General features: G+C 36.4%; 2 protein-coding genes across 3 annotated transcripts; both read right to left on the reverse strand.

Annotated features, from left to right (window-relative positions):
• Positions 1–925: 925 nt before the first annotated feature.
• CPD (Cytochrome P450 superfamily protein) lies at positions 926–5,183 on the reverse strand. Its single transcript, XM_089166567.1, has 7 exons — positions 4,299–5,183; positions 3,788–3,937; positions 3,417–3,692; positions 2,433–2,522; positions 2,255–2,333; positions 2,056–2,165; positions 926–1,956 (listed from the first exon to the last, which is right to left on the reverse strand). Exons 1-7 carry the CDS (start codon positions 4,824–4,826, stop codon positions 1,723–1,725), a joined length of 1,467 nt encoding a protein of 488 aa, XP_089022693.1. The 5' UTR covers positions 4,827–5,183; the 3' UTR covers positions 926–1,722.
• A 7,733-nt stretch (positions 5,184–12,916) lies between these two features.
• On the reverse strand, positions 12,917–17,580 carry LOC149008219 (E3 ubiquitin-protein ligase AIRP2-like). Of its 2 annotated transcripts, XM_089166434.1 has the most exons (6): positions 17,215–17,580; positions 16,383–16,533; positions 16,168–16,234; positions 15,429–15,663; positions 13,804–14,010; positions 12,917–13,634 (listed from the first exon to the last, which is right to left on the reverse strand). In XM_089166434.1, exons 1-6 carry the CDS (start codon positions 17,277–17,279, stop codon positions 13,562–13,564), a joined length of 798 nt encoding a protein of 265 aa, XP_089022560.1. In that variant the 5' UTR covers positions 17,280–17,580; the 3' UTR covers positions 12,917–13,561. The 2 variants fall into 2 exon arrangements, with proteins under 2 accessions (XP_089022560.1, XP_089022561.1); XM_089166435.1 differs by lacking the exon at positions 12,917–13,634 and having other exon boundaries at positions 13,667–14,010.
• Between the last annotated feature and the right edge of the window lie 6,994 nt (positions 17,581–24,574).

Raw genomic sequence — 24,574 nt, forward strand, 5'->3', positions numbered from 1 at the left:
CATAATGTTTGGACTTTCAAGGAAGGAATGAAATCTCGGTGAAATTATATACCTGGGCTGGAAGCACTCAAAGCACAATGCAACAATCGGGATGAACAGAGATGCATACATGATGCAACAACCAACAATTCTCTAATCTGAGAAAGAAGAAAAAGGAGAAGAATCCAGAGCCCAAGACACTACCTTCATGCCTGCCTGTTTCGATCCATCCAAATTTTCTTTGATGAGTGATTAGGGTTTCATACATTCAAGAATGCATCCAGATGTTGCTCGCCTGCTTTGTATTGTCTATCATGTTCTCATTAGGTTTCAGCTTTCAACTTAATAAAACATTTTGTAGGTGAAGAATGTGAGATGTTGTATGCTGGTACTTCTATTTCTTTCTCTTTCTCTCTTTCTTTCTTCTTCTTTTTCTCCTTCAACGATCGGGATAGCAACGGCTAGCACTGCCGCTGCTACTTCTGTTTCTTTTTCTTTCTCTCTTTCGTTCTTTCTTCTTCTTCTCCTTCAACGATTGGGATAGCACTGCCGCTACTACTTCTGTTTCGGGCGAATTTGTTTGATTCGCCGGAAAATCGACAATTTTCAGTGATTCGATTTTCAAGCGACATTTAAAAATTTTTGTTTCGCCCCCTGGTTTCGGTTCTCCAGGGGGCGAAATCACCGAAATTAAGTTCCTTGCTTTCAAGTTCAATCTATCCAATTATTAGTCCTATGAACTACCAGTGCAAGCAGTAACCCAGTCAACATAATCCCACCAGAAACTTATATAATTTGCAAAAGCCAACAACGATCCCCATGCCTAAGTCAAAAAGCTCACAACTGTCCAATACAAAAAACAAAGAAACACCGAAGATTCAAACCTAGCACATGCAGACTATCAAAACACTTAAAAAGTAAGTTTGGGTCCACTAGACCACCACCTCCGGTGGTCATTTGTAATTTTGCTGTCCCAATCTAAACATGAAAGGAGAGTTGGGATGGATTGGAGTGCACTTGAGATGTCTCCCCACTCATCCACTGCCACTCATGGATCCGACCACTTCCTTCAATTGTAATCAAAACCAAAACCCCCCGTGTTTCACTGTACACAATTTTCATGATTTCCTTTCCCAATTCAATTCAAGAACCCATAGCAAAGCAACAACAGGGTTGTGTAATTTCCAACAATGCGGAAAGTGTACAGAGACATCACTCTCTGGTTGGTGGCTCGAGGCGATAACGTTAGATCGAAGTTGCAGAGAACCAAATTTCCATTTCCCATTTGCACCGAAAGAGACGAAAGAGAAAAAGGAAGGAAAGAATGAAAGATAGATAGAGACTTCAAATTTATAACAAGAGAAAAGAAATTGCAGAGCCCACACCACATGTGGCTTCCCCATTTAATTTTCCTCTTTTAGAGTTTCTTATCTTTTGTAGATCTGAAATTCAAAAAAAGCTGCTTACCCAAAGAAAATAAACAATAAAAAGCTACCGATTTGATTCTTGGAATGAAAACCAGGGGATTTTTTATAGTAGCCCATCAAATATATACAGAGAAAACATCCTAAGAAGTGAAAATTTATTACTTGTTAGAGAATAATTAACATATCTTTGCGATTTTTTTTTTCTTTCTTCCCTACCCTTATTATCGTTCTTCTTCTTTTCTTCTTCTTGATGTTTGCATCTTTATTTTTCTATTCCTCCTCATACTTGAAACGCTCTGTTTCTGGTATATCTGAATCAAACAATCCTATTTCTGCGTTGGACCTTAATGGGATAATGCTTGAGAGTCCTGGTGGTGGGGAAAAACACTAACTTGTCTTCTTCAGCTGGAACCCAGGTGAAGCCAGTGATTAGGTGATGAAGGAATATTGAGATTTCAACTCTGGCAAGTTCATAGCCTGGGCAAATCCGAGGACCTCCTCCAAATGGTGTGAACACATTTCCTGTTCCAGTTCCTGTGCCGGAATTGCTCTGTTCTCAATCACATTAACAAAGCTTTCCCACGTTAGAAAAAGAAATTGAGAATGGGAAGAAACAGAGGCATTGAATTTGGAAGGTGAAGAAGAGCACCTGCTGCCATCTCCAGGGATTAAAAGTGCGAGCTTCTTTGTAATGGATCTGATCAAGGTGAACAGCTCGAAAAGAAGCAAAAATCTTCCAACCCTTTGGAATGGTGTAACCTGCAATTCTTAATATGTCAATGAATTGATGAATGATGTAGAACACATTAATGGTGACAGAAGAGAAAAGTGGGTGGAACAAGACAGACCTTTGAGATTGACATCAGCTGTTGCTCGCCTAAATACCCCACTAATGATGTTGGCTACTCTTAATGTCTCATTAATCACCTAATAAATCACATAATCAAACCCAAAGGAAGAATTAAGCTTTGAAGATAAACTAAACTAATCTAAAAATGTTTCCTTTCTGGAAAGGTGAAAGCTTACGCATTGGGTGAAAGGCATAGATTTGTAGTCGCTCCACTCTAGTGCATCTGATGGGCTCTGTTTCTTTGCTCTGATCTCTTCATGCTCTTCCTGCATAAGCAAGCAAACTCATTTCACCAAAGCATCTCATTGTCATAAAATCACTTCATTGGGTTACAATAGTATACAACACATAATAAATTGTATTTTATATATTTCATCAGCTTCGAAGCTTTTGGTGCCGGATATCAACTCTCAATTCGATGCACGCAAACGTGGATGAAATTCTTTTTTTTTTTTCCATAGGGCAACATGGTACTTTCACACACTCATATGTTAAAAAAAAGCTCATTTTCCTCTACAAATGTAGGTGACAAGATTCCATCATGGCTCTCTTGTGCAAAAATTTCAATTTGTCTCCCTTGGCCAATGTTTGTGGGGGACTAGAAGATGAACAAAATCATCATCAAACACGTTTGGGTGTGTCGATCCACTTTTATAAAGCGAAAGGATCATTCCTCTAGAGAGTGTAAAGCACTAAAAATTTCCAAGTGGGGGCAACATATGATACCAAGTGAGAATATAACAATCATGTCCCCATTCTCAAAATTTCTTCGGACTTTAGATTTTCCATGAAGAATTCAAATCTCCTTCTACATGAAGAGAAAATTTTTCAACCCACATAAAATATCGATAATATTTGAATATTTTTTTTCATATGCTCTTTAGGGAAAATATTCACCCTACTTAAACCTACTTAAAATAAAAGGAAGCAAGGAATGAATGGGACCCATGTCCCACTGCTGGGTTGACTCAATAAAATCTCATGCATGAATGAAAGAGAATCACAGGATCTACGGTTAAGAGTCCAAAGGTCTACCATTGATTTGTGGGCCCTAAAAATACCATGCAAATATGTAAATGGTTTTTATTATAACTCTTTTGATATCTGAAGAAGGTAGGTAGGTAGGTAAAATGAGGGAGAAAAGGGTTAAAAGGGAGAACCTTGAGCTGAGCCAAAGCAAGAGGAGTTTCAGTGAGAAACTTGACTGCAAGAGTCATAATGGTGGAGGTGGTATCATATCCTGCCACCAGCAAAGCCAACAAGAAATCCACAATCTCTTCATCAGAAAACCCTCCTTCAGCATCACTCAATAATGCTGCTAACATATCCTTCTTCCTCTTCTCATTACTAGTATTATTCTGATCTCTTTCTACTGAACTCTCTTTTCTCCTCTCCCTGACCACAGCTCTCAGTGCATCTGCTACCTTTGTCCTTGCCTGTATCAGCAACAAAACCAAAAACCCAGATCACAAAAACTGTTGTCTTTAATCAGAAATCCATGAAATGAAATGGGTAAGTAATTGATCTTTACCCTAATGGCAATTCCATAGGTGGTGAAGAAGAAAGGTAGAGGAAGAGAGAAGAAGCCATCAATGAGAAGCACATACTGTTTTCTCAGCTTCTCTGTCCATTCCCCTGGATCAGAACTCATCAACTGCTTCATTGTAACATTGAATGTTATCTGTGTCACCATCCAAACATAACCCACAAATTAATTTATTTTCATTTACACAAAAGAGAGAAAAAAATGAAAGAAAAGGGAAAACCGACAGATTGATTTCAGTGGACCTGATGACATTCTGGAAGGTTTATGGAAGTATGGATAGAGATAGATATTAAAAGGACACAACAGCTTGGAAAAATAGGTCCTTATTTTATTTCTTATTTTGCTAGCTTACGCCGAATTGGACCACCATGACCACACAGACCAAGATTTGCTAACTTGAACCATTCATCAACAACAAGAACTCCCAACTGAGGAATCCAAAATTCCAATTTTTATAGAAAAGAAATACAGAGAACAGAGAGAAGCCAGCACTCACCTTCTTAGCCTCGTCTTGGAGGAAGACATGGTCGGTCCAGGAATCGAGATTGAGCCGGACCAACCGGTTGATGTCATCGAGAAGAGAATCTCTGATGATGGTGGAATTAGCGAAGCTCATGGTGAGAGAATGCATGCGTTTGTGAAGCCCACCTCTCATGAGTAACAGAGAATGTTTACCAAGTAGGTTCGAGATCGAAGATGGGTAACTGCTTTCGAATAGCTTCCCTTCGTTCTGCAACACGAACCGATTTGTTTCTGGGTCTGCTGAAAACACAGTGGGTTCACCGAATACATGGGTTGTGAATAAAGGACCATAACGATTCACCCTGTCGTCGATGAAGGGTTCTGGGTTTCCTGTCTTGTAAGCTGAGATAAGTTGCAGAGACTCACCCACGAAGGGAAGGCCTAAATTTCCCGGCGGAAGACCAAGTTTTCTGAAGTTGAATCGGGAGGAACGAGGGAAGATGATGAGCAAAATCAGATACAGAGAGAAAGCAACGAGCAAATAGACCACAAGAACATCCATTAGAGAAACAGAAACAGAAACAGAAACAGAGAGAGTGAGAAAACAGAGTTATGATAGAGAGAAACGAAAGCAGAGCTCTGAGATGTGCAGCGCACGAGCGGTTTCTCTGCAACAAAAATCTAAAACAGAGGAGTTTGGCGTGGAATGACAATAAATGTCAAGGACTTTGTTTTTCAGTTTTTCCATCCGTATCCCGGATCTGAAGGGGATAGGACAATTGGAATAGGACTGATGGGCTGTAGAGATGGAATAAGGCTATTAATGGATGGAATCCTGACCAAAAAAGATTATTAATTATCTTGTAATTAGGATCTAACCATAGATTTCTTTTTTACAATCCCCACTCTCCCAAAAAGAAAAAGGAACACATAAATAAGATCTAATTTACAGTTGGTTGATCATAGTTTCTAATCCAGTAGGTGTAATTAATGGATATAAGTCTATAACCTTCTTTATTATTTTGTAAATAAGATCTATGAGAGAGATTTTTTTACAACTCCCAAAACAAAACAAGGAACACATAAATGAAATCTAAAATGGGTGTAATTATTTGAAGTGTCTTTTTTTTTTCCTTCCTTTCTTGTGTGTATGTGTATGAATACTTCTATAATTAATACTGTAGTTCTTGCCAAAAAGAGCACAATTCCACCCTGCAAGAGTGTCATTTTGCAATGGAAATGTTGAGGGCAATTCGTATTTTTCTTATGGATCCAATCCCTATACAAGAATGTGATCAAGGTATTCACATCATTGAAAGAATAAAGCCATAAGTGTATTTTAAATACAAGTAGCCCACTAGTAGGTTCCTAATGATGGAGGAGGTTATGGAGCCATAGCTCGAGATCACTTGGGAAGAGTGATTTTTTGCAGTTGCTAGGGGTTCATTTGATACAAATATAGTAATGTGCGGTCTTCTAGCCATCATGGGCGTCAGGAAGTGACTTGCATGTCAAATCTATCAAATTTATTTTTGATGCTACCATCGCTACAATCGTTTGAGTTTTGTGTTCGCCTTTGAGGCGAGTTGTATGTCCCCCTATGAGGGTGTTGTATGTCCGCCCTTGAGGCGTGTTGTATTTCTTTGCTACTGTAGTTGTTACAGTCTTTGTTCTAATGGTTCTTTGGGCTTGACCCAATCCTTAGCCTGGACGACCTTGTCTATTTGCATGTACGACAATTTGTTCACTTTCCGCTCCTTGGTTTGGTTCGAACCTTGTATGTTCATGCAGTTGTGTCTGTACTTTCTTTAGTTATCTGAATGAAGTACTGTTTACCAAAAAGAAAAAAGGTGAGCGAGACCAATCGTTGCACTGATTTTCTTACTAGGTTGATGGTTGTGGAATAGAAAATCAATCTCAATCTGCAATGCTTGACTAAGACCCTTCACAATTGCATCTATGAGAAAGCTCAAGATAGATTTTTTTTTTTGGGGTTTGGTGTATTGTACATTATTTATTTAACTTAATACAATATATACTCCCACCTTGCTTAAAAAAAAAAAAAAAAGAATAGAAATCTGCAATGGAACACCCAATAACAGGTGTAGAGTAAGATGTCTTCATATATAAATACCTCTCTTTTAAGAGGGGTGTGAGGTAGGATCTCATCCAGAGGTACACTTGGTCCCCTAAGAGATATTTAAACCAGATAATCTAATTAAAATAACCCTAAGAGTGGCCAATCTATTAAATTTAGTTTAATCAGATGAAGAAGAAATATAGAACATGATACCCCATTCTGTTTTATGACTCACCAACTTTTGAACTATTTTTAATTATATGTTCTGATACACTTAATTATTTTTAAAACCCAAAAAGAAACTCATTCCTTTTTCTAACCCAGAAGATATAATATTGAATCTCATTAGCTATAAATACTAATCATACTATATGTGTATGCTTTCTGGTTTTAAAATATGAGTGAGGAAACATTGTTACTTGTGACAAACCCCATCCACATGGAAGGAATGAATTAAAAAAAAAAAAAAAAAAAAAAAAAAAAAGAAGAAGAAGAAATGAAAGAAAGAAAGAAGAGAGAGATAGAAAGGGAGAGGAAAAAAAAAAAAACACATGTGATACATTTACTAATACTTGAACAAATCTAACCTTCGTAGAAGTTTATATAATCTTCTTCTTTGGATCCGAGGTACATTTAGGCCAGTTTACGCACATCTTAATTACCTTCTCAAAATAACTTTTATGTATAATTTAAATATAGCAGAGCTTTAATCCTACTCCCAAGGAGATTCAAACCTAAGACATGTGGAATATCAAACCGCATGGGAGTGAGCTTGAGACTAAGAAAGGAAAAATCGGGAATATTTCACTGTTTTGCTATATAACAATACAAAATGCTCTTTGAAACGAAATTTATCAATAGTTGCCAGAAAATCGGCTATCGCCAAACGGGCGAAATGTCGTTGAAAATCGCTTTTCCAATAGGTTTCTCAATCGCCATTTCATCTTTTGCTGCTAATGTTATTGCTTCTGTGAAAGTGTCCATGGCAGAGAAGCTACAAGCATAAAAAAGAGACTAGAAGCCCTAGCAAAAAAAGGTAAAATTTCGTTCGAAACCCTATGATGGCTTTCTTATCTTCTGATTCATCGCCTCAAGAAACATCGGAATCATAAGCTGGTTGCTTTTGATTTTAGTGCACTCAACCGTAGATAACGTCAATTATTAGGGTTTTCTTCAACAATCTTCTTCTTCTATGCGTTATTGAGAAATGGCAGAGAAGAGAGAGAAGGGGAGAAAATAGAAGAAGCAAACCTCATATTTTGATTTGTAAGTCAGTACTTAGTATTTTGAAGTTATTGTAGTGAAGAAAAAGATGAGAGAGAGGAAACAAAGAAGAGACGAAGAATGATAAGAGAGTGAAAGCAAGAAACACTGATGTAAGTGAAACCTTGCACGTCAAATATAGAGAAAATGGGTAGTAGATCTGAACTGTCCAAAGCTTAGTTGACTGCAAAGAATTGGGGTTTCATTGGCAAGCAAAACCCCGTAATCGGCCGAAACTTCGTACCTTGCCTAACCACTAAACCCCCCTCTCGACAAAAGTAGCCTCATCGTATCATACAATACCTCTTGTTAGATTGTAAATTAATGGCTATGAATTTTCCACAAAAATTTTCATATATATTTTTTGAGATAATCAAGTATATTAGTTATGAATGATGGTGTAGTATTCTAATATGTCATAGTAATAAAGTACACAAACAAAGCTAACATAGAATTGTTCGAGTGGTGAGACCAACATCTCTTAGTGAAGAGGTCATGGGTTTGAACCTTTATATATATAAAGTGCCCTTGAAAAAAAAATTACACAGACAAAATGTATCACATGCACACATTATTATCGTACTGTATCGTTTCCTAGTAGGAAAGGAAGCTATTTGATGTTTGGCAAAAAAAGGAAGCTATTTGATAGCTTAGCATTTCATTTTAAATAAGCAAGGCAAAAAAGTGAAAATGTATCCAAAATATTTTTGATCTTGATCTCTCTTCCTCACAATGTATACTATGTGAATCAACAGTAAAAAGGGTCTCTCACTCATAAACTCACTCTTATGTCTGTTCTAGTTTCCACTTTAGGGTTTTGAAAAGGACCCAATTTCGTCCTTGTTAATCAAATTTGAAGCAAAACCCTATGCATAATTTTCACAAAATTGCTAGTGGGTTAGAGGTGAGAGACCAAAAGGGAATCTAGCTTCTATAGGCAAGGGACCATGCTAATCTTTACTTTCATAGTTCAGTATAGGGGACCATTGCCACCCTTAATGAGAACGTTAATGGTAAGAGATATGGGGTAAAGGCAACATCACTGAAGTGAAAACATAAACCTAATGTACTAGCATTGCCATTTCTATAAAAGGTGTTTTTTTTTTTTTTGAGGTGTTAGTCATTGCTAACTAAGCAACCTTTCGATGGTAATAATGCATGAGAACTTTTGCCAGCCAAAAATACTTCTATGCATTGAATATAGTGTGGAAGCCTGGAAGGCTAGAGTTTAGGCGGATAGTTTTCTAACACAACCTGACACTGATGCGTCTCAGTTACGATCTGGATGCCGACTAAGTCCCTTTTATCTTCAAAGACGATGAGTCCTGTAAGAAAGGTTAGACGTGGGCCAGCTCGTATGTCGGACAACTGTCTCCGATGACTAAGTCAGACAGTGAACAGCTTAAGATCCCGTGCTAATGCTATAAGACTATGCTCAGAATGCATTTGTTGCTTACCTGAGGGGTGAGTTATTGTTTAAATAGTGTATTGGTTATCTATTCAGGGTTGGACAAGCTTCCCTGATGATGGCTGTCATATATGCCTTGATTACCCTCTTTTGTCGGTTATCTCGCCTAGTCATCTTTGTAGTTGACCTTCTATCTAGGGCATTGTTGCCATACAGGTCCAACGTAAGTAACGCCTTTACTTAAATAGTCGGTTAAGGTCCCAACCGAGTATCTGATTTAGCCCCATTCAAGTCCCACATTGGTCGGGTATAAAACCTCTTGTATTAGACACCAACAATTTTCACTCAAAACGTTTTTTTTATGCTTTTGACCATTACACCAGTGCCCACCCATTAAGTCACATATGAGAAAGAAACTCTTTCTTTTCACCCCATTATAGTTATGAAATTCCTATGAAAGTATGGATTGAATGAATAAACAATACTTTCCAATCAATAGCTATAAAAGTTTATCTAAAAAACCATTAATTATAAAATAATATATAAAGTAAGGGTGCCAATTGTATACCAAAACTGTTTAACCGTACCGAATTGCACTTTCTAAAACACACCATACCGCACTGTTCAAAATTCGGTACGGTTCCGGTAATAAGTACTCATATCGTCGGTATGTACCGAAACCATACCGAATTGGTACCGTACAAAATTAAAGAATATAAATGTAATTAAAAAAAAAAAAAACACTTTACCTTTACCCTATCTTCTAATCTTTATTTTAGTTTTTCGTTTCGTCATTCCCTCATCTTCTTAGAATTACTTGTTTTGTCTCTATTAATATCAGATTCTATCGATTGTTTGATCGTAATTTCATTAGGATCTTAATGAATTAATAACAAAAGTGGCATGGGTTTATTTGTACTAAAATTACACCGCACTAGATACCGTATTTAAACCGTTTTCCCACACTGATTTAATACTAAAACCATACCAAACCTTTTTGCAAATACCAAAACCGTACCGTACAGTGTAAATTCGGTACAACACGGTTCTTGTTTTTGGTATTTAAGGTTGGTACAATACCAAAACCATATAGATTGACACCCTTAATCTAAAGGGTCACATAGGTTAGGGTTGGATTTGTCAGTTCTAGTAGTGGATAATTTTATAGATTTCCTTTCCAACCTAGTTTCGAAGTATACTACTCCAATTGAAAAAATGGTGGAATTGCTTGACATTGGATGCTCATACAGTCGTACTCATTAAAGATCAATTTGTATTGATAAAGAAATGAAAGAAGCCCTAGTAGGAAAATATGGGAAGGGAAAACCCCCATGGCAAGTAAATTGCACCCCGTGAGCTATAATAATGTTTGGGTAATATCAATGAACTGTTTGATACTGCAAATAGAAGAGTTTAAGGGGATTTTTATTTACGGCAACGGCTGACGCTGCCAATTGCCGACGGTGGAGATTTTGCCACATGCATAAAAGGCAATCAAACAATATGGGATAAAAAAAGTAGGGGTTTAATTGCAAATATAACTTTCTGTCTTTACATTCAAGGGTTTTAAAAGTTTACAAATTTACTAAATAAAGCCCCTCACTCTACCCAATGCCGCTGATCCCTTTTCTCGTTTTGCCCTAGCTAAACCCCTATTTTGCAAGCCCTAATAGCGGATTATTTGATCGATTTCCTTTCCTATCTAGTTCCGAAATACACTACTTGAATCGAAAAAATGGAATTGCTTGACATTGAATACTCATACTGTCACACTCATTAAAGCTCGATTTGCATTTTGGTGGATAAAGGAATGAGGGAAGCCCTAATAGGAAAATATTGGAAGGGAAAACCCCCCATGGCAAAGTAAATTACAATCCCCTAGTAATGATAATGTCAATTGTTTGATACTTCAAATAGAAGAGTGTAGGGCACCTTAGCAGCTGAGAGAACCTTATCCTATAATATAGGTGGAGAGGAAACTATTTTAGTGACCCAGCATTGGCTATACCGACAAAGGAAATTAAATAATTTACATAAACAAATCTATGGCATGATTAGGTAGGTACCATGATTTTCATTAGCTCAACTAGGGCAAGATCTCTGTAGGACTTCATTAGGTCTAAACTTGAAGAGTTTAAAAGAGTTGGTCAAGTCAGGTTGTGTATGCCTTGAGTTCATTCTTTCTTGTGTATGTCTTGAATTCTTATAATTAATTTGATTTTGACATACTTTGATGATACAGAATGATAACCAAAACCTAGGGCTCCTCATTGATCTCTGATGGGAGTAAGGGAATGAAAACCCAAAATGTGATACTTTCTGATCCAATCTGATGGATCAATCTGTTTGCTCTTACATTATCTTATCAAATCGTTGTAAGATTTGATAATTTACCTTAAAGTTTTGGATAAGAGTTTGTAATGCTGTATTGAATGCAAAAGTTCTTCAACTTTGTTCGTAAACATATCACATGGTGTTGGTATGTGAATCACATTAAATTTCTATTTTCTATGTTTGTTTTTGTTTAGTATCCGTCATGTTATGAGTAAACGGTTCACAACACTTATGATCGACGGTCCAACTGTAGGTCGGTCGAGTGGTTCCACCACTTTCAATTCGAGAGCGTTTGAACCAAACTAACATCAAGTAAAGAAGTTATAGAAGGAGAATCATTGTGGAACTCTTCGAATACGATGATAAGCAACCCATCCTAATAAATCGAGATAGATAACTTCAGGTTCCAACCCTCATTAGACTCTACAATCATAGTTCAATAAATATTCTACTAAAGTATCAAAAGAGTTCCACTCAAACTCTAGTACTTAAGGGGAAGAAGGACATCTCTAAAAAACCTATAAATGCTATTGCGTCCAAGACTTGAAGGTAAGTATTCTAGAGTAAGAATGATCAAGTTTCTCGTTTTTGAGATTTGATTCCTCACTGATTAGCTCGTTGGAGACGATACTCGACCAACACGGTCGAGCTCGTTCTTGCAGATTCACTTGTTCGCCCAGCCGAACAGGGTTTTGCAACAACACATCCTAACGCCCTCCCATAGAATACCAACCCCCTAAACTAATAGTAATAATAAATAAATAAATGAATAAATAAATAATCAATCAATATTTAAGAACATATACCCTACATTGGTAAGCAACACCAACTCAGCACACCCCTTGGTATAATTAATAGTGAGAAAAAGGGCTAAAATAAATGATGAAAAAAGCTTGTCCATAAAATATGTATGTGGGCAAGTTGGGGGATGAGATTTTATGTGTTACCCAATCACCAAAAAGAAGATTCATAATTGCAATAGATTTGGCCAAGAATGCCTATGGAAGTACAAACATGAACATGTGAGCATGTGTTGTTAGAGAAACTAATTATTACAAATAATAAAACCATTGACACAATCATCATATCCTTCTGTTAAAATTTTGATTCTGAGGCATTTAGCCAACAAGCCTCAATCGTCATATAAAAGCCTCCCAAGATCCAAAAGCTGAGAAGTTAACAACAACCATGACACAGGAGTAAGGAACAAGCTAAGTTATAGATTTGTTTTGCTTCTTTCTTGGAATTTTCACCCAAGCAGGGGTGTTCCTCAGAGCCCAAATTTGGACTGGAAAGTCTCAGCCCAAGCTCTTCCATGCTCAATTTATTATTTTATTCCTCTTCTACTGACTTTGATCTTTATATATTCCTTATTGGGTTCTTCTCCTCTTGTTGCACTTCGATCAAACATTATTATCTCCATGTCTTAAAGTGTCATGATACCATATGATACTAGCTGATATGTATCCATATTGGACACAACGATGCAATACTCGATACAGGACGATACGTCTTTCTATTGAATTGCAATAAAATGCATTAAATAGTACGATGCAATACTCGATACAGGACGATACATCTCACCGATACTTTAGACCTTTCTTCTACAGGAAATTAAATCATTTTCTCATTCAACAATTCTCTCTGTCTGAATTTTCAATTTCAGAAGGGTAAGAACCCTGCTTCACTCCTAAAGAGTGATGAAGCTAAGACACAAACTCTGAAACCAAGCCCATCAATGGTTTCTTTAGGCCCGTCCAAAAGGGTGAATGAGTTGTGATTCAGGGATTGGTACATCATAATTTCACACCTTGCAGTGGGCAGGCCGCAGGACCCTAATATGAAGTCAAGAATGCCTCCCCAAGCCAAGTTTCCAACCCCAACTGATGATTTTATACCTCTATGCTGGTAATTTTGATATTTGGAGATTCCTAACAGGGCTCTTCTCCTTGAGTCTCCTTTGTTCCTAAAATGGTTTAAACCCATTCACAGATCAAAAAGGATATCTCTTAACCATAATCAGTCTCACAGGCACAAAGGATCCTGCCCAAGCTAATACCTGTCCTATATAAAGTTCAAAAAGGCACCAAGTTCAGTTAAATAGAAGAAATGGAGTATTTGCACTTCAAATCTGAATCTGTGGATTCCCAACAAGATCAACCATAGGTAAGGTGGGTCACTACCAACAGCACTAGCAGGCACCCTTTTGAGCTCATGGCAAAATGCATTCTCCATGGGAATTCCATAACACAAGCATTCCAGGTACTGCAGAAGGTGACCATCTACTGTAACAACCAATGCCCCACAAAGATGATTCAGAAAATGAAACTGCTTGAAAACAATCAAATCAGAATGTACAGTGGGGAGAAGAGGGAGAGGGAAACAATTATGTACAAGCAAGCTTCTTGTATATACAAAAATTTTTAATCCAGAATCCAATATCAAAGCCATTACCTAACATGACCATGATAGGAGGCAAATACAGGATCAGGAACAACTACAGGAAGTTTATCTATGTATATGAACAATCTCTTTAAGTTTTCCCTACAGATTGCAGTCAGGTCAGCAACCTCACGATTGTCAGTGTAGAGCCAAAGGTCACAGGAGTTCACTCTTTTGAGGCTATCCCGACAGAAGGGACACGACTGAGACCGTGTTCGCCTGAAACATCAAGGAAACAGAATGAGTTCCAACTCGATATTTAGACTAGAAACTTAAGGACGGTTCATTAATGGCTACTCGTAACCAATAATCAAAATGCAGTTGATGGATTAACAATCTCATTCATTTAAATTTCCTCAAATTGAACCTTCTAATCCAATTTGGCTACACACTCAAAAGATTTTCATTTGTCATCATACAATATTTTATTCAAAAGTAGGAGATAGCTAGCATGATTTTTTTCCTGATTAATTTTTCGTTTAAAAATAAAGTAGGATTCATTTCTATGTTGGTTTTTCATTTAACCAAAAGGAGAAAAGAATGAGGGGGAAAGAACAAGAAGGACGTAAAGGGCAGAGCCCAACCAAAGCCAACAAGCCCAAACAAGGAGCCAAGACAACTCAAACTCAAGTAACAATCTAATTTCTCTATTTTTCTTCTTATTCTACCACGAAGATTTGAGCTCGACAGTGAAATCTTTCCTTAGGTGGTGGCATTAGAACTCAGGTTGACATGACAAATTGTCTTTTATCTTTTGAGTCAGTGTGGCATTTGCTTTGGGTTGTGGGTTGGCTTGGGTTTTGACAAGGATGAGAAAAAGAGGGGGGAAGGGGGAGATTGTTTATGTGTGCACAAACTTCTCCCTCTCCCCATTCTCTGCTCAACCCACCAGCAATCAATTTGGAGTCATGGAGAAAAGGTAGTTGTTACCTTGCTTCTCTCTTCCCACTCCTACCTCCTTTCTTTTTTTACGTTTCTCTTCTTTCAGCTCACTCAGTTTGACTACCAACAAAATAAACCTAAAGAGCTCTTTCAGTACTAGGCGCCTAGTCAGTTTTGCCTTGTTTTTCCCTTTCCCAATGCATGGGACTCACCTAGATGCTATGGCAACCATGATCATAACCCAGTTCATCAAAGCTGTGACCTGTGTGTCCAGGTATATAAGATCCCATAACTCTCCCTCAACATATCTGCAATTCTAACAAGCTGGCAGGTAAAATCCACAAAACTAAATAAACTGACTGGGTAACATACAAGTACGAGGGGGTCTACTGCCTACAGCCGCATATACTACATCCATAACCCTAACCCTAGATCCATGAAAGGAACCTATAAACTATATACAACTTTTCAGCTCGCAGGTCAAAAAAGTATATGCTTCAATTGTTGTCATTGCCAAGAAGAATCATAACGACAACAACAAAGGTGCACAAAATGCACAAGGCTTGCGCCACTCGCCGGGGGGGGGTGTTCTGAAAAGGGTTATATTGTATACAGCCCCATATCCCTACTTTCTTGGAAACACTGTTTCCAGGATGGAACCAAACCCCACTGTCCCAATTAAGCATTATTAACTACTGCACTGAGATCAACTCTCTAATAAAGTACATGTAAAGTGAACATAATAACGTACTTACCAATCTCGATAGCATTTAATACACAACGCGTGGCTGCAATTGGGCAAGACAACCTTACTACTCATCTCCATGCAAATTCCACATTCCTCCTCTCTCTCTATATCAATCTCAGACATTTTACCTTTGTCCATCTCATCCTTCTTCCTGTATTTCGCATTACAGAGCTCCCTCTGTTTCCGATCGTCCACGTCAGTGATTCCTCTTTGAAGTTGCAATATAGAAGGAAATATTACAGCTGTTTATGAAACATCCAAAACTTCAATTAATATACATGAACTACTAAAGCAAGAAAGTTAGTCCAAAGAACTAACAATGGCAACCAATCGGTGCCTGGCCATATAGCCACTGCATCAGTGTGGAGGCCAACTAGAGCACATGCAAGACCATCAACATGAAATGGGGATTTTTATGTTTCATGCTGAGGGGTGGTAATTTTATCATTCTTGTGTCGGAGCAAGGAGCCATTCTACTAGGTATCGATATTCTTCCCAGGTATCCATTAAAAACATGTTTGATATAGATTGAAAAAATGTAATGGTTTTATAAAATCATGTGCTATGGCTCAAATCTGTAGTCAATCCTATATCCAATAGGTACAATTGACGACTGGTTCCCAGGTTTCGTATTATTATCATATCGGTAATAAATGCATACCCAAAACAAGAATTTTCTTTTAAACAATTACAAATATATGAAGCCATTCCAAATAGGAAAACTGATATTTTAAATTTTCACACACCATAAAATTCTCTTATGCTGGCTTTCCTTTCATGAATATACATAGTAGTTTTGCCATCTGAATAAGCCTGCAGCGGATCACAGGAGCATCAGAATAGACCCAAAAAGAAGAGACGATCATATCCATACACGATTCTGAAGTCAGTAAGCTTGTAAACTCAAGACTCACACACGAAAACTAACATTAAAATACCGAATATTTTATAAAAGATTTACCTTGTAAATAAGTATTCTAAGCAATCCAAGGGCACCAGCAAAGTGACAGTCAGTCCACTGAACTAGGAAAAGAAAAAAGTGAGCAGCCGGGCTATAAGATAGCCTCATTTGAACGCATGCCCCATCATATTCCATTGGGTAATCTGAAGCCCTGAATCAAACCCAAATTTCTATTTGTCAATAAATCTCGACAGAATCTGCGGCACCATCCGATCCCAAACAAACAAAAAATGGAAGAAAGATGAAAATTAAGCTACCAATTGGAGCAGAAAAGAGAAATCCATGATCTCTTCGCATGTTCAACTAACCGATATCAAAGAAGACAATGTGGGGAAACAGAATGGACAGAACGAAGAAGAAAATCATGAATACGCATGGTATTAGAAAAGATGAATCACACCCATTTTTCACAATTAACTGTGCGAAACTAAAATGATAGAAATTTAATAGCAAAACCCATCATCAATTCTAATGATGAACACATCCTCACAACCGAAACATAATTAAAAAAAAGGGAAAACCATGGAGACAAAAGATCATCAGAGAAATCTAAATTACAGTGAACGCCTCGTCCGATGACTTAATCGGAGATCGATACATGAAGAAAAGAAAAAGAAAAAGAAGTCAGCAGCACATCAGTTTAGCTCTGAACCATGATCACAGACAGATTAAAAAAAAAATAAAAACTACAATTTTCCTAAAATTACCACCTACTCAAATTTAGTAGAAGAAAAGAGAGGAGATGAGAAAAATTAACAATCGGAGAATAAACACGAGTATCACAATTCCAACAACAAAAACAGAAAATTTCTGCTGAGGGGAAGAGAATTACAGAGTATTGGCATGCTGAATATCGGCTTCAAGTGCTTTTAGGGAATCCTTAAACGACTTTCGCATGGCAGCGTTCTTCTCTGCAACTAAATCCCATCCAACAACAAACCCACCTCTATAAACGAAAAGGGTGAAAAACCCCACAAAGAAAACCACCAGAAATCCAACTCAAAATCGGAAAACCAACCAGAAATCTCTCCTTTGTCTTAACTATCTTTTCTACCCAAAATCCAACCCTGGAATTTAACTGAAAAGAAAGAAACCTAACATCGACGTTTCCAGAGAAGCGGAAAATCTCTTCACTCTTTCCCTGTAACTACTCTTCCATGTTTTAAGCTACAGAATTCACTGCACAATGTGGGACTTCCATGGCCCTCTCTTGGGTCTACGCTATAAGACTTCGAGACTTATCTAGTTTCCTGGAACTCCGAATTTACCATTATACCCAGCCTTTAGATTACATTCCTTAAATACCCTTTCTATAGATACTTCTCATGCACGGCACTTCTAAATTTCTAATAACGTACGTCACCTTCAACGCGTGTCACCCGTCCACCCTCATTCTTAATTTACCCAAATCACCGTCTAATTATAGTTAATTAAGATTAATTAATACAAATTATGAATTATATGCATGAATGAACCTTTTGACCTTCCTTAAAAAATATGGTTTATCTGTTTGTAGCATTTCGAGGATATTTCTGTAAATAGAAACTTATGTTGGTATATTTATCTATATTATCCGATAAGGTTATTTTTGTAATTTTTCCCTGTGGTAGTGCGGTGTGGCTTTGGTATCTGGGACGTGGTTTTGGCGCCCATCGGTTAGTGTCATCCGAGTCAGCAACACTCTTTCCCAGATACATGTTGTGTCATTCCTCTATTTATGGGTTCGGTTTTACCGTTTTGAAAATCCGGCTCGAACCGGGTTTCTATATGGCATTGTTTGGCTCCAAGGATTTTGGTTTCAACTTTCAACCCATATTCTTATCTTAACTTTGACTTTAAACCTATCTATAGTGAGTGGAAGATGTATATTAATATTATATAAATTATAATTTAAATATTTGAATTTGAACTACAACTTGTTTATAATCAAACTCTACGACTTGTTGATACTTTAACTATAACTTAAATTCTTCTTGATCGATTTAATATAAGATCAATCGAGAATAGAGCTAGTTACGGTTGATTTGAATTTGAATTTAAAGACTTATCCTATACAAAACCTAACACTGATCATAATACTGATACCAATCATAAAACAATAGAATAATGTGTAATTCTACATTTTTCCCGTATTTACCCTGATGCTATTTAAATTACACTTGACCTGCCTTCGAGGGGATTCACATCCTCTGTAATTCCCTTCCCCACAATTCCCTGTAATTCCCTCATAGGATTGTGTCTGTGGCATTTAAGTAATCCAAAGGTTATCCAATTTAAACTAAATTTGAATTTTATTTAAACCCACCTATAAATTTGAATTTTATTTAAACTCCAGTTTGTTAGGTAACCTTTGGATTACTTAAATGCCACATGGCACAATCCTATGAGGGAATTATAGGAAATTGTAGGGAAGGGAATTACAAAGGATGTGAATCCCCTTCGAAGCTAAAATTTTGAACTTAAAATTAAAATTGCACCTATACTTTGAAAGGTGTTGGAGTTTGAGTGAATGAATTCGAGCAATTAAACACACAAATGCCATAAAAATGGTAAATAAAAGTTGAAAATTTCAAAAATCCAAACTTTAAGTGATTACTTATCAGAAAGCAAAAAAGGCAATAGCAATGCCGAAAGTAGGAAATAGAAAACTAGTGCATGTCTTCATCATCATAATTAAATTTGTTTTCTTTGACAAACCAGAAAGGTGGGGGTGAAAGTTTCACAGCACCAACCCAAGATGATGAGAAGGTGACTTGGAAAAATGATATTTCTTGGAAATCTATTTCTTTCTTTTAAATGTAATATTCTTTAGTTAAAGTTCATTATCATCTAACTGGAGTTCTCCTACTGGTATATTGCCTGAGAGTCTAGTTTTTCAACCTTCAAGGGTAAAAGAATAATAATATCTTAATGTTTTGTTATCATTCATAAATGATGGATCTAACTTGTCAGTATAGAGAGGTGGACCCACTCTTAAATGTGTGATGAAAAAGTTTGATCAGAGTAGTGTCATCTTCTACGTTCTACGATAGAGGATTCCGATTCTATTACCAGAAGTGTCTAGGTGAGCACGTGCTAGGAAAACTCTGTGTGCCATCGACAAAGTTTGGTTGATACTTCATATCAATAGTCAGAAAAGTTTTAACCCATTTCGATCATTTTTAGACTTCGGGTGGTTAAGATAGAAATAAGCCGATAGACTAAATTTGCAACCCTAGTACTCTTTATGATATTACACTGAACTCATCTATATCCTATCATAGCCTCCAAACTAAGGACTCTTGTGTTTCCTCTTGTGTTCTCTACAATCATAATACAATAGCCTCAAATAGGTTCTTTCATATTCGTCTAAATCATCATTGTGCTTACAACCTCTCAAACTCTACTTGTGCGAAAATCTTTAAGGAAAAACATCCTCTGCTGTGCACAGCAGTGCACATATATACCAAATGATTGGCTGAAAAAACAAAGTAAATACAAGACTATTGAGAATTTTTAAAATTTAAAATTAAACTTTTAATCTCAACCAATCATTTGGTACAAAAATGCACTGCTGTACACAGCAGAGAAATGTGTAAAGTATAGGATTTTTTCCCAATCTTCAACACTAGGTTCGCCCCTATTTAAGTGTGCATGCATGCAAATACATGGAAAACTTTATCTTATCTACCGTCCAACAAATTAATGAATGATAATTATTAGGTATGATTCATGTTTCAACTGAGAAGTTTTAAATTTTATGTTCATCTAGGTTTTTCTTCTTTTATTTGGTGAAAGAGAAAGTTTTTTAATACTAAATAAAAAACCTATGAAATTATTTCTTTTATTTATTTATTTTATGTGTTTTTTTAATCAATTTTGGTTGGAAAAAAGATTTTTACTTTAGGGATATTTGCAATGTAAGAAAGAGCTAGAATTTGGAAGAGTTTAATCATGTTAGCCAAACTCCACATTTTATGGGGTTGGAAGTGGACCACAAACCCCAAAAAAAGTTATTTGATCAACCTTTTGTTTTTTCTTGATAGAATGATGAATCTATAATTGATATGGGTTGTTTAAATGATACCTCTATATTTAAAATTTGGAATTTTGAAGGTTCATATCACTAAGGTTGGTCTACCAAAATTCTTTTAGAGAGAGAGAGAAAAGAAGACTGTCTAACCACAAAAGTGACACTCCCTCTTATTAGTAAGAACTACAAATCAGTGGTCCAATGAAGTTCTATTTTCTATCTTTTTTCTTCTTCTTCTTTTTCTTAAATTGAAGTTTGTCCGGACTAGTTTACGTGCATCTTGAGTACATTCTCAAGGAATTAGCTTTATATCTATTCAAATACCCAGAGAGAGTGACTTTGCCTCTAACCAAAAAGGGGACTTGAACTTTGAGTTATGGCAACAAGTGATTGAGTTCAGTAGTTCCTCCTATCGAATTATTGACTCTAGAAATATGGTAATATGGAAAAGATTAGACAAAATTGTTTGAAGCATCCAACAAAACTGGAAGCACCTCTTATTAGGATAGATTATTCACCTCTTAAGAAAATTGAGTAAAGTTTTTGTAAAATAAAAAACTTATATTTTTCTTCCCCCATAGGCAAAATGGTCATTTTAATTTCAAAACTAACAGAAAAGTAATGGTGAGTAATTTGTAATTTCTCAAAATAATCAGCATGAACAATATGTAATTTTTACCACTTAAGTGTATAGACAGACAACGGTCATGAAAAACACTCTATTTTCATTTTTAGGTAACTTGCATTTCAACTTCTCATTTTGAGCTAAATCTAAACCAATAATTTGTATGAGCTTCTCCCATTGTAATTACCATGGTGGCATTTAGTTGTTCCATGGAGAAATTAAAGGGCCTCGAGAGGATTTGAATCTGCCCAAGAAAGAAGATTAGATGGTGATGGGTGACATTAGAGGTTAATTCTATACACTTAACCTTTTATATTCACATCAAACAAGCTAGACATAGACGTAACAACATCTAAATCCAAAGTAGTGTTTGTTTTTATGGAAAATTTTAGAAACATTCTAAGGTAATATGCGAGAAAACAGACACTAAAAGTCATATCAAATTAGCAATCAGATTCTACAATGTTTTTTAAATTTGTTAAATAGTACAGTTGGTAACAATTTCTATTAACTAACCTATGGTTAGATTTATTAAAAAAAAGAATTATGGTTAAATAAATTTATAATTTTTAAATTATCTTTAATCTCTTGTGACTTTACAATGTTGTTCTTAGTAAAATAATTCTTAGATTTCATTGTCTTTCTTCTTCCTTTATTTATCATTGTATATTATGTTATAAGATACCAAAAGATCACAAGATTACTCAATTGATTACGACAAACATCTTGATACGAGGAAAATTGCACTGAATCTTTGGGCTGGATTCACAATATTTGTCTTGGTTAGACCATAATTGGGACCCACCAAAACCTAATTTAATAAGCTTAAGGGCGCAGCACTTCAGTTACCAGTCCGGTACGACCTCCCGAACTTTGCGGTAGACGAAGCTAACTGTAGGTGGCAATTATCAGCAGAAGGCAATGAGTGAATCGTGCCAAGATTGGTAACTACTTGCGTCCCCGAATATCTAGGAAGAAACCCTATGATTGGTCGGCCACCAAAAGAGATCGAGACTTCACTCAACAATTGAGGATTGGAGGTAAGGTCTATATAAACAAGTGATCAACTCACTCTAGAGGTATTTGAATCGTTTCCTAATTAAGTATTCATTCTTGTGCTCTACAATCAGCCAGAGCCTTCGTGATCAAGTCCAGTTATTGACTTAAGCTTCGGAGATGGCCTCCCGACCCCCACGGTCAGGCCACGTCTAACTCTTTTTTGCAGGCCATAACCAGGAGAATCGGAGGCTTAACATTTTTTAGACGCATCACATTTTTTAGTGAAGAAGTCATTGGTTCAACTCTCCGTTGTGTTATATGTAATCGGACAAGGATTGCCAATTTGATATCATTTTGAGATGTTTATGCTTTTAGTCAATTATCTTTAGACGTCTTCATAAAATTTGTCCTAATTTTTAGTAATGCTTTCACACTCAAATCACTCATTTTTTTTGTAACTGGTAAATCAGTCACACCAGCTGTGAGAAGCAAAGGTTAAGCCATTTGAATTAGCAATCACCTTGGTCGTCTTGTAATGAAATTGTCTTTATTATTACAATAAAGGCATGCTTCCTACCTTCTTTGTTATTTAAATATAAAAATAAAATATGGTATGTTAACGTGGAAATCTTGGATTCATCAGTGGATGTTCCTCTGTAATTCCTTTCCCAACAATTCCCTGTAATTCCCTCATCGTGGCTGTAATCCGGTTACCCACACGGCAATAAATACATTTTGGGTGGGTTTAAATAAAAGTCAAATTTAGTTTAAATTGGATAACCATTGGATTACTTAAATGCCACATGGCACAATCCTATGAGGGAATTGCCGGGAAATGAATTATAGAGGATGTGGATCCGTGGATGTCAATGGACTCTTTTTAGGTTAGGGGTTTTTTTTTTTTTTTTTTTTTTTTATCTTACTTTATTTTTTTAAGGGTGGAGTGAAAAACTTACCATTTGTGCACAACTCATCTTAGTTTGTCACTCGCCATGAAGCTGGTTTTTTTTTTTTTTTTGGGGAACTCACAATTATATATTTGAGGATCCAAAATTATTACATGTATTATCAAGGAGAATCCATCTTTTCGCTACTAAAAAGTAATATTATTAACCAAGCTAACCCTTTTATGATAATTTTTTATCTTATTATTTTTGTTAGTAACAGAAAGATGATGTTTGGTTGAGAATTCACTTAAAGCTTTACACATTTGCTTGACCTACTCTAATACTTTTGAGTTTTGACACCAACAATTCTATGGTTTTTCAAACTTGTATCATAGCTTTGGTTGTGCACTAGATGCATCACACGCTTCCAAGCAATTTCTTTTCGATTAAATTCTAAATTTTGGAGTTGTCTTTCACAGCTGAGTCATCATCTCAAGTAAATATTAATAATATAGTTATAGTTTTGTAAAAAATACAACAAAGATTGCAATATGATTATAATCAAAAGATTGCTCAGTTGACAATGATCAATACCTTTTAGTGAAAATATCATAGGTTCAATTCTCCTTAATAGTGTATGTATTAGTCATTATCCCTTAATATAAAGTTATCAATTCCAAAAGAATATTAACTAGTTGGGTTGTGTTAGATCAAATCACACACTAAATCTAACACTAGCTCTAACTCTAACCACAAAACAATAAGTCATAATTTCAAATTATTTTTCAATTACAAAATCCTTGTTAGGGTGGCCACCCTAACTCAAATCTGCTCCTAAAACCAAAATTGTGAACACTAAAGCCGTGTTTGGACATTAAGTGGGCCAAGGAGACAGATTCAAGCCATTTGGACCAAATTAACCTATACCCTTTGTTAAGGATAAAATTGGTCATTCTGTACATTCCAGTCTAAACTCATCCGACCAGGTATGTTACTTATAATGGTTTGACTATACGGTTCATGGTAGGACCGACCATAACGGCAAGAGTACCCGAACAACATGTTTTGAGAACCTGACACAGATAAATTCCTATTATCTATCAACTTCATGGAAATACGAGTTAAGGTAACAAACTCTTCGTAGAGTTACTTTTATAGAGTAACTCATCTTAGAGTCATATTCCGAATCCAACTCTACCATCTTACACTATATAAACACCTCAGGTAAATCTAAGAGGGAAAGCATTCATATTTGTGTGATCAATTACTTGAATTCTCTATAGAGTAGTTGAGATCATATCATTGGTATTGACTTGCTCGTCGGAGACGTACCTCGACCACCCAAGGTCAAGCACGTGTTTTGCAGGAACGTAACAGGGAAGGACGAGCAGGATTCCATATCAACACCCTTAATGAACTATCTTGTTTCCCAAGAAAAACGAAAATCTTTCTCAATGATTTTTCGGTGAACATTCTTAATTGCCCCTACACCACGGAAAAGTCATGCTCCTCCTTAGTTATATAAAGCTGAAGTTATCTACTTTTCACCTACCCACCATATAAGGAGATTAAGACATTGATTTAACATAACTCAAGTCAGTGTCCCTTCCCCACCCTTAGGTAGGGGGGATGAATGTATAGTTCACCAACCCAATTGAAATATGCAAGT

The sequence above is a fragment of the Hakea prostrata genome, chromosome 8, assembly GCF_041222555.1.
Source record: "Hakea prostrata isolate BN-2017 chromosome 8, UWA_Hpros_2, whole genome shotgun sequence".
Classification (NCBI taxonomy): Eukaryota; Viridiplantae; Streptophyta; class Magnoliopsida; order Proteales; family Proteaceae; genus Hakea; species Hakea prostrata.